Source organism: Trichogramma pretiosum, unplaced genomic scaffold (assembly GCF_000599845.2).
Source record: "Trichogramma pretiosum strain Unisexual culture from Peru unplaced genomic scaffold, Tpre_2.0 scaffold7, whole genome shotgun sequence".
In the NCBI taxonomy this organism is placed as follows: Eukaryota; Metazoa; Arthropoda; class Insecta; order Hymenoptera; family Trichogrammatidae; genus Trichogramma; species Trichogramma pretiosum.
This window is the reverse complement of record NW_019641639.1, coordinates 281842-297624: the sequence shown is the minus strand read 5'-3', so window position 1 is coordinate 297624 and position 15783 is coordinate 281842. Positions and strand designations below refer to the sequence as shown.

The 15783-nt window shown below is 45.0% G+C and overlaps 1 protein-coding gene across 1 annotated transcript; it reads left to right on the top strand.

Moving 5' to 3' along the window:
* The first annotated feature begins 7395 nt into the window (after window positions 1-7395).
* Window positions 7396-15770, top strand: LOC106655951 (egl nine homolog 1). The gene is made up of 7 exons (XM_014376561.2): window positions 7396-8953; window positions 9566-9910; window positions 10061-10092; window positions 10126-10875; window positions 14351-14470; window positions 14585-14801; window positions 14876-15770. The coding sequence occupies exons 2-7, from the start codon at window positions 9643-9645 to the stop codon at window positions 14902-14904; spliced, it is 1416 nt and encodes a 471-aa protein (XP_014232047.1). The 5' UTR covers window positions 7396-8953; window positions 9566-9642; the 3' UTR covers window positions 14905-15770.
* The last annotated feature ends 13 nt before the right edge of the window (window positions 15771-15783 follow it).

Genomic DNA, 15783 nt, shown 5'->3' with positions numbered 1-15783 from the left:
GCTTTTGCGTCTCGGTGTGCTCGTCGGCTTTACCGCACGTGCGGAGCGCCAGACGACCACGAGGTCGTCGCCGACGAACGCCACAAATACACTCTCCTACTTGACTACCTGGCCGGCTAGCCCAGGTACCCCGCAACTCGCTCAGGGCTTCGCGAATTCGATGCAACGCTAGGTCTGCTCGCACGCGCCGATGTATCGCGCCTATCTCCGCGTCTCTATATCTCTCGCGCCTAAATCCGGACGATATTACTCGCGTTCGCGAGGCCAAGAGGCCGGTCGTGCCGAAGCACGGGTCGCCTGAGGGCCTTGAGGCCGCGTCGCGCCGAACCCAGACGACGAGGTCAATCACCACGTCCTCTCTAACACTCACACACTCACTCACGCTCACACTTGCACCTGCAAGTGCTCGCAGACCCACACACCCGACGAGGCTGTTTGCTGGCACACCTATGCGCCACGCAAACACACACGTATCACAGCGGTGATGTTGTCTGCACTCGACTCACACACTCTCGCACTTACTAGTGCACGTCTTGCGGACTCACGCACCCGACGAGGCTGTCCGCTGGCACACCTCTGCACCACGCGGACACACACGTATCACAACGGTGCTGATCCACACTCACACGCAATCACACTCAACGAGTACAGCTACTCACCAAAGACTACTTCTTTCACACACAATCGCACAAGGAAAATCCTCGACGTATCCTTAGCGATAAGCTTAGAATGCGCTAAGGTCCGATTGCTCGCACAATCGGTCGACTCGACTGTCTCTCGCAGACTCGTCTCGCGACACGCATCGCGGCTTCGCGTGTGGCCGCTCGCGCTTCCCCCTCTTCGCGACCCCTTCGCTCCTTCGGCCCGCAGACCCACCGAGCTCAAGCGAGAGCCTTGCTCCGAATGTGTGCTCGGCTCTGTGTTGACTCGGCGCGTCACAGCAGGCTGCTGTACGACTACAACGTCACAACTCTCCCCCCCTCGCCAAGACCACCCTCGCGATTTATTCGCGAGAGTCGGTCACAGCGAATAACTCGACTCCCACTCACGAGAAAACTAAATTTATTTCCCGCTTACGGGATGCACCGCGATCCGTGCTGGGCGAGGACAGCAAGGCATCTCGCCACGGCAGTGCGCCGGTGCATTTCCCCTAGACATCATCGTACGCGCGATCTATGTGCGCCGCGAGCCGCACAGGGCGAGGACAAGAAGTCATCTCGCCACTGTGGTACGCCGGAGCACATATCTCCTCGTCTTCTTCACGACCGCAAGTTACCGTACCGCGCGACACACGCTGGCGAGGACAAAAAGGCTTCTCGCCTCGCGGTGCACCGGTATTTCTCCGCACTATTGCGCCAACTTTTCGTCGATCATGAGGAGGGCCTTCCCTTTGATGGTACGGGCCCATCCTTCCAAACGCGCGCGCTCGCATCGCTTTCGTTGCAATAACCGGCGCGCTGCTCTGAACAGAGGCCGAGCGCTCGGTTATGCCGCATAAACCCGTACTCACATATGCATCACCGTGTTTGTTGCTGTCATCGCACAAGCTGTTCCATTCGAGCTCCGCGCAGCAGGCGACGTTTTCACCATTCTCGAACACTCGCTCAAATACCTCGCCGCTCGCATGCATTTCGTTTACGCTCGCGACCGATAATCCCGCGCACTCCACGAAAATATCTAATGCCGTATCGTTCTGTGCACAAAAATCATGCCACGGTCCACCACGTGCTCGCCACTGTTGTTGGCTCGTACACGTGTCAACTTGCCACAAATTCTTGAAATCTGCGCCGAGTATGATATCGTCATCCCCGTATGACATCGCTCGCCACTGCATCGGCTCGACACGCCCATCGATCCCTACCTCCACCGTCAGTGTGCCAATCGTCCGCGACAGCACTGGCGTGAAGGGCATCTTTATATTCGTCGATGTCTCGTGTAGCCGATCTCTCAACTTCTCCGCGACGCGAGGGCCAACTATCGTGACCTGCGCCCCGGTGTCATACATCGCTCGATACACCTCGCCGTTGACACGCACGTTGATGAAGTCCCTATTTTCAGTCATCATCGCCGCGATTCTCTCTTCTTCGCGCGCCGCATGGCTGATCGGCGACTCACTGCAGTCGGCCGATGCTTGGTCAAGCGCTTGACCAAGCCATTGCGGCTGCTCGCCGAGAGGCGTATCGTTCACACGACCTGTGAACTCAGCCTTTCGCGAAGCATCTCTACGCTCTACGCTCTCGTCCGCTAACTTCTCTCCGACCTCTCTATGTACTTCGTCGTACATTCGCACACGTCTATTCCCTCTCTCGCGCGCGCAAGCTTCGTCCGCGTCACAATAGTACGAGGGTGAGCCCGAGCTCACCGCCTCGCCTATCATCGAACTTGACGTGAATTTACTTCGCGTGATCTTCACACCACACGAGTCGGTCGCCTGCAAAGCTGTGTTTGCGTCGTCCGCTCGCGCTCGTCTCTTTGCCGGAGTCGGCTGCTCGATTTGAAGTTTCAAGTCGCCGACTCGCGCTTCGCCTCCCTCGTTCGCTTGTGTACAGACTGGAGTTGGCTGCGCGGCCTCACTCGAGTCGTGTACACGCAGCCCTTCGTCCCCTATCGTGGTTGACATTGAGGCTGCGGAGATGCATGGCTGCGCTGCATCTCCGCGTTGAAGTTTCCCAACAATTGTCGAAGTGCAACACATCTCGGACACGTCAAGAAGGTCGCGTTTTCCATGCCGCAGAATTGACATTTCTCCGTCGGGGAAATCGACACCGCAGGAGGTCTCGAGCAATCGGGCGCTCGATGTCCGAACCCTTGGCATCGATAGCACTTCGTCCGCGAGCACTCTCTCGCTCTATGTCCCGTCTGGCCACATTCGTAGCAAGCTCCGACAAAACCGCCAGCAGCGCCGCGCGGCTGCGGCGATGTCGTCTGCTGTGCCGTCGGTGCATCTACGTTCGCGTTTGAATTCGCGCTCGCACTTTTCTTTCCGCCGTTCGAGTTTTGCTTATTCGAAGCATTACTCGAGGACGCGCTCGTATTCGTCTGCTCGGCCGACAACGCACCGACCTTCGCACCTTTCGTATCCGCGAGAGCGGCTCGATCTCTGCCACTTTTCTCGATTTTCGCATCGAGTGCTCTTCCACGCTCGTATCTCAATCCGCGACTCTCGATCGTGTCAATCGAGTTCGGGCACTCATCATTGAGTACGAGTCGGTACGCCGCGCGTAAGTTTCGCCACACTATACGAGCCAGCTTCTTCTCGGTCGGCGGTTCGTCGAACTGCATCACGAGGTGCCGCACGAAGGTCAAGTACTCCGAGATCGTCTCGCTCTTGCCCTGCACTCTGTGCTGCAGCTCGTCCATTATATCGTCTTCGTCGCATAGGCCGATATACATGTTTTTAAACGCGGTCTCGAAATCCGCGAAAGTGACGAAACGGCGCTTATGCGTGCGATACCATAGATCGGAGCTGTCGTCCGAGTTAAAAGCGAAAGACATGACATCGAAAAATTCGGTGAGTGTCATCGGCACACTATCTCGAAATTCTTTCACTCGCTCTAAGAATAATTGCGCCTTCGTTTTGTCGCCGCTTTTAAAATTCAATTTGTAGCTCGCGAGAAGCCTCATGAATTTTTCGCGACGCAACAATCCGTCCATCTTACGACCCGCACGTACACGATTCACTCTCTGCTCGGCCTCGCTCGCTTCGCTGCTGCTGGCCGAACTCTCGCGTGGTAACTTCGTTCGCTGCTTCACTTTACGCTGCGATTTACTCACGACGCGCTTCTCTTCCTCGCTGCTCGAGTCCCGTGGTTTTCGACTCACGTTCTTCTGCTTACGCTCGCGAGGGTCGGCTCGTAGGCTCGATCTCTTCCGCGGCTTCTCATCACCTCCGCGCTGCTCGTCGAAGGAACTCGCTGACAAGCGAGCCAGCTGTTCGCTCAGCTGCTGCATTTGCGCAGCTAATTTCGACCGACCGGTATTCCGAACAGGCGTGCTCGCACGCGACGTACTTCTGCTCGTGCTCGACCGACGCGAGCTTTCACACTCCGTCTCTTCCGCGATTGTACTCTCTTGAGGCCGGCTTTTCCTATGCCGACGTGAAGAGTCGATCGGTGTCGGCGGCGGCGTCCAGCCTCGAGCCTGCAGCGCGAGTCGCGTGGGCTCGTCGGGCTCCGCGTTCATCCACGCGCTCATTATCGGCGCGGAGCGAACATTCAACGCGTAATTGCCCGCTGTCGTGCCGCTGCTCGTCAACGAGTTCGCGGAACTCGTTGTCACCGTCGAGCTTGTCGCCGTGTTTTTCGACGTCGTGACCGCACCTGCCTCCTCGAGATCGACCAGCTGCTCGCTGTCGCGTGGTACAACGTTAAATGTAACGTTGCCGTCGATCTCGGGCGCCCAGCTCGCGGACTCGTACCCCTGCAGTCGGAGCCACAGACGCAGCAGACGGTCTCGCGCTTCCTTCGCTGATCCCAGCGTGTTCGCACCGCTCTTCGCCAGCTCCCTGAGCACCTGCTCATCTTCAAGAGCGACGACTCGACCGACCGTGCTCTTCCCCTCGTCCGAACCACGAACCACCTTACGCGCTGTACGCTCGAGACTCTGAATCTCGCTAGGCGTTGGCATTTTTATCTCAAGTTTGCGAGTCTGTCGAGACTCGCACCGACTTGATTCGCGACGACTCCGATTCGAGAACGCTTCCGCGCTTTGTTTACCTTCCACGCAGGCAAGTCCGCGCGGACTTGTTTACGTTCTATGTACGCGGGCGCAGGCCGCACGGGCCGTGCGCCAAAGCGTCGCCTCTCACGTACACAACTGTGTTCGCGTTCGCCGAAATCGACTCCGAATTCCGCGCTCACAATAGAACGACAGGTTCGAACTCGCGACTGCCTCGAACGTTCTATTTACGTTTTGTCGAACTATCGGGCTTGGGCGCTTATCGCCGCGTGCCACGAATAGCTGACCTTCGATTCTCGCAAACAAGCAGTATTCGTGCAATCTAGCAAATTCTACAAAGTGAAATTGGAACGCCAGTTCCAACCTCCCCCACACCTAAGATGCCGTACACCTCGGAGACGATGCTCGTTGTTACGAGCCGTCGACGTCCGCGGGCCAATTTATACAGGCCCAGTAATAGGCGTTAATCACTCGTTTATGTAGACCTAGCAACACACGTTAGGGCGCCAGTTTATAACGGCGCATCCGCGCGGGCGACGTACGCCTCGCTTATCGCTCGTAGATGCGCCGCAATTTTGGCTTTTGCGTCTCGGTGTGCTCGTCGGCTTTACCGCACGTGCGGAGCGCCAGACGACCACGAGGTCGTCGCCGACGAACGCCACAAATACACTCTCCTACTTGACTACCTGGCCGGCTAGCCCAGGTACCCCGCAACTCGCTCAGGGCTTCGCGAATTCGATGCAACGCTAGGTCTGCTCGCACGCGCCGATGTATCGCGCCTATCTCCGCGTCTCTATATCTCTCGCGCCTAAATCCGGACGATATTACTCGCGTTCGCGAGGCCAAGAGGCCGGTCGTGCCGAAGCACGGGTCGCCTGAGGGCCTTGAGGCCGCGTCGCGCCGAACCCAGACGACGAGGTCAATCACCACGTCCTCTCTAACACTCACACACTCACTCACGCTCACACTTGCACCTGCAAGTGCTCGCAGACCCACACACCCGACGAGGCTGTTTGCTGGCACACCTATGCGCCACGCAAACACACACGTATCACAGCGGTGATGTTGTCTGCACTCGACTCACACACTCTCGCACTTACTAGTGCACGTCTTGCGGACTCACGCACCCGACGAGGCTGTCCGCTGGCACACCTCTGCACCACGCGGACACACACGTATCACAACGGTGCTGATCCACACTCACACGCAATCACACTCAACGAGTACAGCTACTCACCAAAGACTACTTCTTTCACACACAATCGCACAAGGAAAATCCTCGACGTATCCTTAGCGATAAGCTTAGAATGCGCTAAGGTCCGATTGCTCGCACAATCGGTCGACTCGACTGTCTCTCGCAGACTCGTCTCGCGACACGCATCGCGGCTTCGCGTGTGGCCGCTCGCGCTTCCCCCTCTTCGCGACCCACTCGCTCCTTCGGCCCGCAGACCCACCGAGCTCAAGCGAGAGCCTTGCTCCGAATGTGTGCTCGGCTCTGTGTTGACTCGGCGCGTCACAGCAGGCCGCTGTACGACTACAACGTCACAACAGAGATATACGTTGTTTATTTTTTAAATGCTGAAACATCGATTTGTTTTTTGAAGTAATTAGTTGGTCAAAAAAAGTTCACAAGAGCTCCGTCAAGTTAGATTTTTAATCTGGTTCAAATACTGTAAGGACATTGTACAAACACACAAATCGGTAGTTAAATTGTAAACAATATGATCATACACTATTTTGACATAGTACTTCGACACACTATTAAGGTTAATAGCAAAAACAAATTAGTTTGAATGTTGTCTTTTCTGATGAAACCCGTAATATCAAAATATACATATTCATTCATTCAATTCCCGTGAAACTAAATGTAAGGGCCCATCGTAATTAAGGGCTCAAAGGGGGCTTAAAATCGAAAAAAAAATTTATTTCATTTTTGAATAGGATTTTTTGTCCCCTTTCCATTGCCTTTTTCAAAACTTCAAAATTTTGATCATTCTGTGAGATACAGCTTTTTCCGTGAACCATTTTCGTATACTTTGCGTGTTAAATTTTTTCTTCTTTTGCGTTTTCGGGCGTTTTACGTTTTTACAAAGTGCAGTTCACTTGTCGTAACATTCAGAGCGTACCGATTAAGTTACAGCACCAGGATCGCGCACACTTCTTCAGAACATCAATAAAGCACCAAAGAATAGCACACGAAGGTCGCAGAGATTTCGCATGTGACAAATGCGACAAGAAATTTGGATACAAATCACATTTGCTTGTGCACCAAAAGACAATTCACCAGGGTCGAAGAGATTTTGCTTGTGACAAATGCGCGAAAAAATTTGGACAAAGTAGTACTTTACGATACAAGTGCCATAAGTAACACTTTTTGGCAAGAGTATCGGTACAACATTTTATAGCATTGTGCTAAGTTCACATTTATGCCCCCTTTTCCGAGTCATGAGTTTTATGGAAAATATGAAGACTTTAGATGACTCTCGAAATATTGTACATTATGGTTAGATAAGTTCCATTGTAGATCATTTTTTTTATAATATCTGTATTATAATCATGTTTTTTATCACTAATGATATGTAATGAGGCGCGATCGCGTCGATTGCAGACTGCAGCAGCGGCGCGAGCTTGTAGCGCGCCGTATACGTACTACCTATGCTCGCTCCGAGCTCTCGCACGCACACACACATACAAGCTGGAGCTGCGTTCAAATCCTGCAACACCGCACGCGCGCGATCATTGGCTGGCAAGTTAGTGATCGCAACCGAATCGCCGCGACTTTCTCGACCGTAGATCAAAATTCGTGTGCGGTGCACCAAGTGGCGGCGCACCCAACGCACCTTTTCCATACACTGTACATACACAGAACTTGCTTCTTTAGGTGCTCGCACAGCAGAGAGCTGCGAGAGCAGTCTGCAATTTTTTACAGCAACATAACCCCGTTAAATCACACATCGTCGTGCAGTGCACGGAATTTACAGTGCTCGGAACATTGTGCAGTGGCCAACTGTCAAATCGAATTTGCAGCTCGCCAAGGTCGTAGCGGGCATCGATCGTGTAAAAAGTTGTCTCGTACAGCTCAACCAGATCTCATTCTATAGTTAAAGTGTAAATATTAACACAGGAGTCTCCTGGTCTGGTGATTCACGCTCGCGTTCGTGTGCATGTGTACTCATCGTCACCGTCATCGTTCGTCGTAGTTGTCGTCGACTCGAACACACTCGAGTCGCTGCAGCCGCAGTCGAGCAGAGTACAAGCAAGTCTATATACCTATATAGTCTCGAATATATCTCTCGAGAAGAAGAGAATCGAGTCGCACTCGGCTGCAGTCGTGGAGCAAAAATGTGCATCATCGAAGCAAACGGCCAGAAAACAAAAACTGCAGTCTATTATTAACGAGAGACAGCTGGTGCGATTAATCCGAGGCGCGCGCGAGTCAGCGAGCGTTTTAATATAAAACACGAAAAAACTGGAGGCATGCAGCAGCGTGTGTATATCTTGATACAGGCGGAACTCGACTCGAGAGACAGGAGCCAGGCTGACTCCGTTCAGATAAAGACGTATAGAGTTGGAGTGTGAAATTTAAAAGGCCCGAGCAGTCTATCGTGTTACAGGCACGTAACGTAAAAGCCTATATACCGAATATACGTATGTGTGACGTGTGTGTACCACAACAGTGTTTCGTGTATACACACCGACAATTTCGTACGTATATATCTGTGTTTAGTCAACTATACATACATACCAATGCAGTGCTGTTGATGAGAAAGATTCACTCGCCGAACTGCTCCGAAGAAAAGTCCTGGGTAATATTTCGATGGCTGCTATCAACAAAGAGCTTAACCAACAAATCAGCCCAAAAGAGTGATTGCTGTCAAGTTGGCTGGAAAATTATTAATCATAATATGTGTTGTACGTGCGTTTGCGATCATGTATGATTATTAAACAAAGAACAAACACGCAAATAACCTAACTTTGTGCAGTTTTATCGCATCATTCGACCGTCTGAAAGAAATTTGACATCAAACCGATAATCCAAGGTGAAGAGATCCACAAGAACGACAGTTTTTTTACATAGACTGCGAGGCTGTACTCATCGGTCTGCCAGTTGAAACATCAAAGTGCATCTTTTTCAGTCAAAATGGCGTCCCCGAGCAGATGAAAATCTGCCTGTCTCTTCTATGCAAACAATCGTGTACGACTGACAACAACATCTTCGAGCGGTTATCTCGCTGAAAAAGCTATACGATCGACTTTTTCTGCTCCGTTCTTTAAGGTAATTCCGTGTGAGTGTGTGTGACTTTCGACAGCCCGGCAATGTCGTTGTCGCGGTCTTCGTCATTGCCTTTTAATAACATTCGAGACGCCGAGCTGCATGTCTTTTCATGCTTCCTTCTGTAGACTTCTCCTCGACGCACCATTACAGTCTCTGGCTTTTGCACACTGCACGCAAAAAAGAATGTACCCGTATCGCGTCCGTGGGTGTTCGCATACATGAGTCTGCATGTGAATATTTTTGCGTGTACGTGCGCGTATAGTCTGCATATATACATGGGGCAAATTATGTCGCGCGTCCGACTCCGTAATTCACTCGATAAACTAAAATAGCTTGAGAAAATTTTGCGGACCATTGGAAAAAATCTAATTTTTAAAACTATTCTAATGATTTGATGTCGACGGATTAGAACGTTTCACATAATTTGCCTCATATGTATCGTCCTTACCTCTTGCAAAAACTAGACGGACTGATTGTACTCCGCTTTATTCCTTCCACTTCATCTATGTAGTTCGTATGAATATACAAAAAAAATTTGCATATATAGATATAAAAATACGCAAGAAGATGGCGTTGACAGTTTCCAATACATGTGTCTCTTTTTATCTACAGTAAACATACAAATCTGCACACAAGCCTATATATATATATACATACATATATATATATATACAAGATTGTAACCTAACATGTCACGCAACCAAGTTGGCAAAGAAGCAGCAGCAGCAGGCCAGAGTACGCTGAGCATCCTTCGTGATAGGTCGGTAGTCAACAGCTGCAAAGTTTGCGGCAAAACCAACGACTTGCTTAGATGTGTCCGCTGTAGGGGAGTTCTTTACTGTTCAAAGGAGCATCAGCGTGAGGATTGGAAAAGTCACAGGATCTTTTGTAATCAAGAGCCAAGTCATAAGAGAGAATTCGCTGATCAAGAGCGGTCTTCTGCAACAAGTAGTCCTGGTCAGTACTACAACACTTACATTTTTTAAATCCAAGACTTAATTTTTCAATTTGTGGTCAGAATATTAATATTGTTTCTTATAAAATCTAGTTTTATTAACTTTTTCTAATTGATTTGTAAATTAATAAGGTGATAATTTTGATTTTCAGATAAAGTGGGAATAAAAAAAGAAAAGAAAGAAGTGAAAGATAATAAAAAAGAACCAAGTTCCAAGAAAAAAGTTTATAGTGAAAAAAGTGGTGAAAAAGTGCATGGAAAAAAAGAAGTGAATAAAAAAGTAGATACTAATTCTGGTGTCAATGATGAAAATGAAGTATCTAAAAATCTAGTCCAACGTCATACACATGCAAGAAAAGAAACAGCAAAACGACAGCCATCTTTGACTTCTGAAGGAAGTTCAGAAAACACAATATTAGAATCTAAGTCAGAAGGATTACACCCTTTACACAATTCCAACTCACAAAACGTCCAATCCACTAGCAAATTACCCATCAAACCTTCAAATCAATCTCCTAATATACCTCCGAATATACAAAACATGCCAGAACTACCAACAAGTTCTAGAGTCTATCAGCCTCATTCAAATGCAGCTCAAGCAGTAGAAAGAAATATATTTGATAAAATTCAGAATATCTGTGCCAGTGTAGTTAGAGATCTTACTACATTTGGACTATGTGTTGTGGATGACTTTTTAGGACATGAAATAGGTTCTTTAATTCTTGAAGAAGTTCTCAGGTTACAAAAGACTGGTACGTTTTCTGATGGACAGTTGGTATCTGCCAAAACTCATGGAAAAGATGTGAAAACAATTCGTGGTGATCAAATTACGTGGTTAGATGGTAAAGAAAGAACTTGCAGAAACATATCAATGTTAATATCGATAGTAGATGCTGTAATTACTAGGGCCAGTAAACTACCTAGAAATGGAAAATTAGGAAATCATAGAATCAGTGGTAGAACAAAGGTAAAATATAATTTTCACTGTAGAAATGATTATCTTTTATAAAATTATCTTTTATAAAATTTAGCATTTCTATTTCTACTAAATACTAAGCAAAACATACCCGGTTGATGAGTCAATGATTCAGTAAATGTCAAAAATGTGACCTAGTAAACATGCGGTAATCAAATGCTTTTTGAAATTTAGTTCCTCAGAAAATTTGAAAGTAAAAAAAACAATTGAATTGAAAATACTTAAAAGTTAAAAAGTCGCTTATTGAATTAATTATTTTTCTAAACGGTAAATTTTTTCGCGATCAAAAATAGACGAAAATTGTGAACAAACGTGCTATGTGACAAAATACCATTTAAAAATGTCTATAAAACACGTACGCCGTTTAAATGTTGAATACATCACATACGCCATATTCGAAAACACACGATTCGCGCATTTCGGCGGCGTACGTGGATTTGCGAATCTGCGAATGTCTGAGTAAAGCACGCCTGACACACGCCGCTGTCATCGTCAAATATAAGAGAAACAGTGAGCACATGTCGGGGAAGAGGTGTGTATAGTAACGTATCCCGGAAGAACGAAAGATAGAGATAGTCCCCTGCACTTTTTCTTCGTCGATCTCGATACAGTGTCTGCTTTTTCTCGAGCTCCAGGGGCATATATAGTGGGAAAAAAGAAGCTACCGTTGCTAATTGTGTGAATCAGTGCTGCCGGTCACGTAGACCAAGCCAGTCACGTGCGCCAAGCTCGCATCTCAATGGCGGGCAAAGACTCGGTAAACACATGTACACGGCTGCATACCTTGTCGGGCTAAAAAACATTTAACAGCTGATAATATTGTCAAGTCGCGCTCTATGCCTAGATTCCAGCCCGACGCGCAATCGACCGTATATAGATCGATAATCAAATCAAGACGATCGGAAATCGCACTGCGTGCGAAAGGAAATTCGCATCGAGCCTTTTAAACGTCAGATAAGCGTGTTTTGTTGATAATACGTATGTGCGATGAAATTTCGGTACTGCACGCACGTACGCAGTCGGCTCGGGACTCGCGCGCCGTGTTATTGACTCTCGCCGCCAACGATGACGACACTCGCCTCGCTCCAAAGAGAAACTTTTGATCAGTATCGCCGATTATATTTATTACTTTCTTCCAAAGAGTTATCATTGGCTGATTACAAACTCCAATCGTAGAGAGATCTTCGTTTGTTCAATGCAGTTGAGGTTGCGAGCTAAAATTAACATACACGTTCCAACAGATTTAGGTCACTTCAATAGTTAACACATTTTTTTAGCACATATCGCCACGGTGTCTGTCAAAAATTAATTTACAATCAAGTAATTAATTAAGGCTTAATACGAGTTATCACCTCTAGACTTGACATCGCAAAAAAAAAACATCTGAGAACTAGCGCTCATTAGGAATTGCAATTATCCATAAAAAAATAATAATAATAAATGAGATAAAAAAATCTGCTGTCTGCATTTCGTTCAACCAATTGGGTATTTTTTATTTTTTCAAATCTCGGAACGAAGCAGCGCGTAGTTACCCACCCATGACGAATGATATGGAACCGATGACATCTCTTTAGGATGTACTTTGCGTACGTGACACAAACCGTGTGTTTACATTTGAGAGGTCAATTTCTTCGTTTAATGTCAGTGTGCATTTCATCAGCTTTCGAATGTAGGTCTTCTTCGTACGCACTCGATAGAAATACGGCGTAGGTTTACGATGAGAAAATCAGCCGAGACATTTAAAATTGAACAATTTCATATATAGTTGTTGTATACTGTAGGGATGATAATTTCTTATACCGACTTAAGGCGCTTTTATTGCGGCAGTGTCTCGTAAATTATACTTGTATAGATATCAACTTAATGTATAGTTTTATATTTTACATTTGTACTCGCGATATATCAATAAACTTGATTCCGTACATTTTTACAAAAAATCTCAATATAGATCTTAGAAAATGAAATGATTTGTGTGTTTCATCCTGACCTCGCTATTCTCGTAATTTAAAAATCTTTTTACACCCAGCAAACTTCACATTTTCAGCCGGCTGAAGTTTTCTTTCGATCGTCTGAGCAAAATGAATCGATTGTAAATATTGCAGCATATTTGTGCGTTATTGAGTTCATGTCGTTACATATTATGAATCGCGTCAGAATGTGCACTCGCACAGAAACGAAATTAGTTCGAACGAAAGACAACAAACAGCCAAAATCAAAAGATCTCCCACGAGCCGCTACTTGAAACATTTTACAAACTTTACTATACTGTGTCGCACAGTTATAAGGAAAATTGTTATGTTTACAGACATGCTCTGAAAGTTATATCAGCAGCAAAGTTAATTATTGTCATCGTACAAACGTAATTTTCTTCGAGATTAAAAAGTTGAGTATTTTTTATCTTGACTCCTTTCCAGTCACGTAGACCAACTATCGGTTATACAATGTTTACTTCTCGTCTGTCTACGTCTGCGCTCTTTCCTCTCTTGTTTCTCTTTCGCCTTTAATAGAATAATTTCAAGGCGAAAAACTTTTCTTTCCGAAAGTAATTAAAAAAAGTTCGATTCTCTGTATTATTCATGCCTCGCATTCGCTTACGTGTCGAAAATCACGCGTAAAAAAACGCAAGTATTTTAGAAGGTCGTGCATGCCGATAATTGTACGTAAAGTGAAGGGCTTTCAAATGCTTAAAGAAAAGTGTACCTCTCATTGTCGTTTCGATTGTTTTCATTTGTCTGACATAAGATCAAGTATTTATTTTGAACGTGATGCCCGATGTGTATTTATGGTATTTTCGATGTAAGCTATAACTTTTTTTTTTAATTATTAATTCACACTCCGTATCTGTATATATGTACTCACGTAACTCAATGATAATAATGAGTGCAAAGACGTTGACAGCGCGTGCCTGTCATCGCGTTGGCTATATTCAATGAACATGACAATTATTTACTTTTTCTTATCAATGATTTCTAACGTCTCAGAACGTATTAAAAGTTATAAACTGCGCTTACAAAACATACTTATAACTTAGCTAGAAAAAGAAAAAAAAACAATAACAGTGTGACGCTAGATTTATGCAGGCAGAAGAATATTTATCAACAGAAAAATAGAGCATTATATAATTAGCCGTAATATTGATTAAAGTAAAAAATTTAACTATTTTATCTCTTCAAGTTCAAGCGTTTGCACTCTTGCACGGTTTTCTTTGATATTTACCGCAGTTCTGGGAAAATTTTTTACCCTAGAATATAACTTATCGATCATCCTAGAAGCGATTATAGCTTGACTACTCAAGTTTTATAGCTCATATTAATAACAACTAACAACTACATTGAGAAATAACATTTTGTGAAATCAATTATCTTTATCAATCGCTATTTCTATGAATAAAAGCGCAAGCAGAAATATTGAATTCTTTCGCATAAAAAAATTTTCTTTAATTTGAATTATTCATTTTCTGTTTCAGGCTATGGTAGCTTGCTACCCCGGCAATGGGTCACATTACGTAAAACATGTAGATAATCCAAACCAAGATGGAAGGTTGATCACTGCCATCTATTACTTAAACAAAAACTGGAATCGAGAGGTAATTATCACTCTTTTCAATCATCACTTGACATTTAAATGCCAATTTGAATTGGCACTTGAAATTCTGAACTTGATGAAAGTAATTTAAACATTTCAATTTATATCTTTACAGACGGATGGGGGTGTATTGCGAATATTCCCAGAAGGTGAATTCTGGCGGGACAACGTAGCTGATATTGAGCCGCTATTCGATAGAATACTATTTTTTTGGTCGGATCGAAGAAATCCGCACGAAGTGCAACCGGCATTCACAACTCGTTACGCCATTACTCTATGGTACTTTGACGACGAGGAAAGAACTGCCGCGATTGCCAAATATCGCTCGGAAAGTGAGTATATGCGTGCGTCGAATCGAAAACCATCGTCGATCGATGTGTGAATCTCACGGGGATTTTTCTTGCAGATTCAAAAATGCCTCCACCGAGTTCATGAAATGTGAAACACGGCTAAAGACTATATATGCGAAACGACGCTTCAAATTATATACTACTGTACATATGTTTTTACGCACAACAAAGTACTGGTTATACTTAATCGTATTACTATTTGTTAGGATGAAATTACGAATGAAAAGTGTTGCTTGATATTACAAAGTGCATCGAAAATGCAAACATTCAAGTGGCGAATAATTTTATGAATAGTTTATTAAGATAAAATTTAAATGCTATGATCAAAAATGGAACGTTAAACTGAAAAATGTGCAATAGTTTCATACGTAAAGTCTTGACAAAATTCTCTTGAACCATTGTATATTAAGAAGTAACTGTTATATTGTCTTAATTCGATAGAAACTACTTGCTTTGAATCTACTTTATTTTTATTACATTTTGTGTGTAAAAATGAATAATTTGATTTACGTTGCATTAGCGATGGTTAATATGGTACGTAAGGCAGGTCAATGGCCTCGAAATGCATCTATAACTTCTGATGAATTACTAATTCGTTAGTATTTGAAAAATTTAATCAAAGATGTTTAAAGATAAAATGAATTACCCATAAGTTTTGTAATTTATTAATATTACTGTCAGTTTATTGCTAAAATGGCTGGAATTTTTGTACAAGGCAATAACAGTTATGGGTCTGATTGTATTCTAGATGTTTTTTTTTTCTTCATCTAACGTTTTATTGTAAATATAGTATTTATTAAAATAAGTATGTATTTTATGTTTATGAATGAATACTAAAAATTGTATATTTTACTATTATCTATTTAGCTAATTTTCCACGTGAAAAAGCTTATGAAAATTCAATTTTTATATTATTGTATTTTTGTTTGTTAAATAATAAAATTATATATAAAAAAATAATTTA

Bases quoted from the DNA above. Each gene is read 5' to 3' on its own strand.
- LOC106655951 (XM_014376561.2), top strand. From the start codon at position 9,643: ATGTCACGCAACCAAGTTGGCAAAGAAGCAGCAGCAGCAGGCCAGAGT. The intron at 10,876-14,350 runs GTAAAATATAAT...TTTCTGTTTCAG, and splicing joins GAATCAGTGGTAGAACAAAG to GCTATGGTAGCTTGCTACCC. The intron at 14,802-14,875 runs GTGAGTATATGC...TTTTTCTTGCAG, and splicing joins TGCCAAATATCGCTCGGAAA to ATTCAAAAATGCCTCCACCG.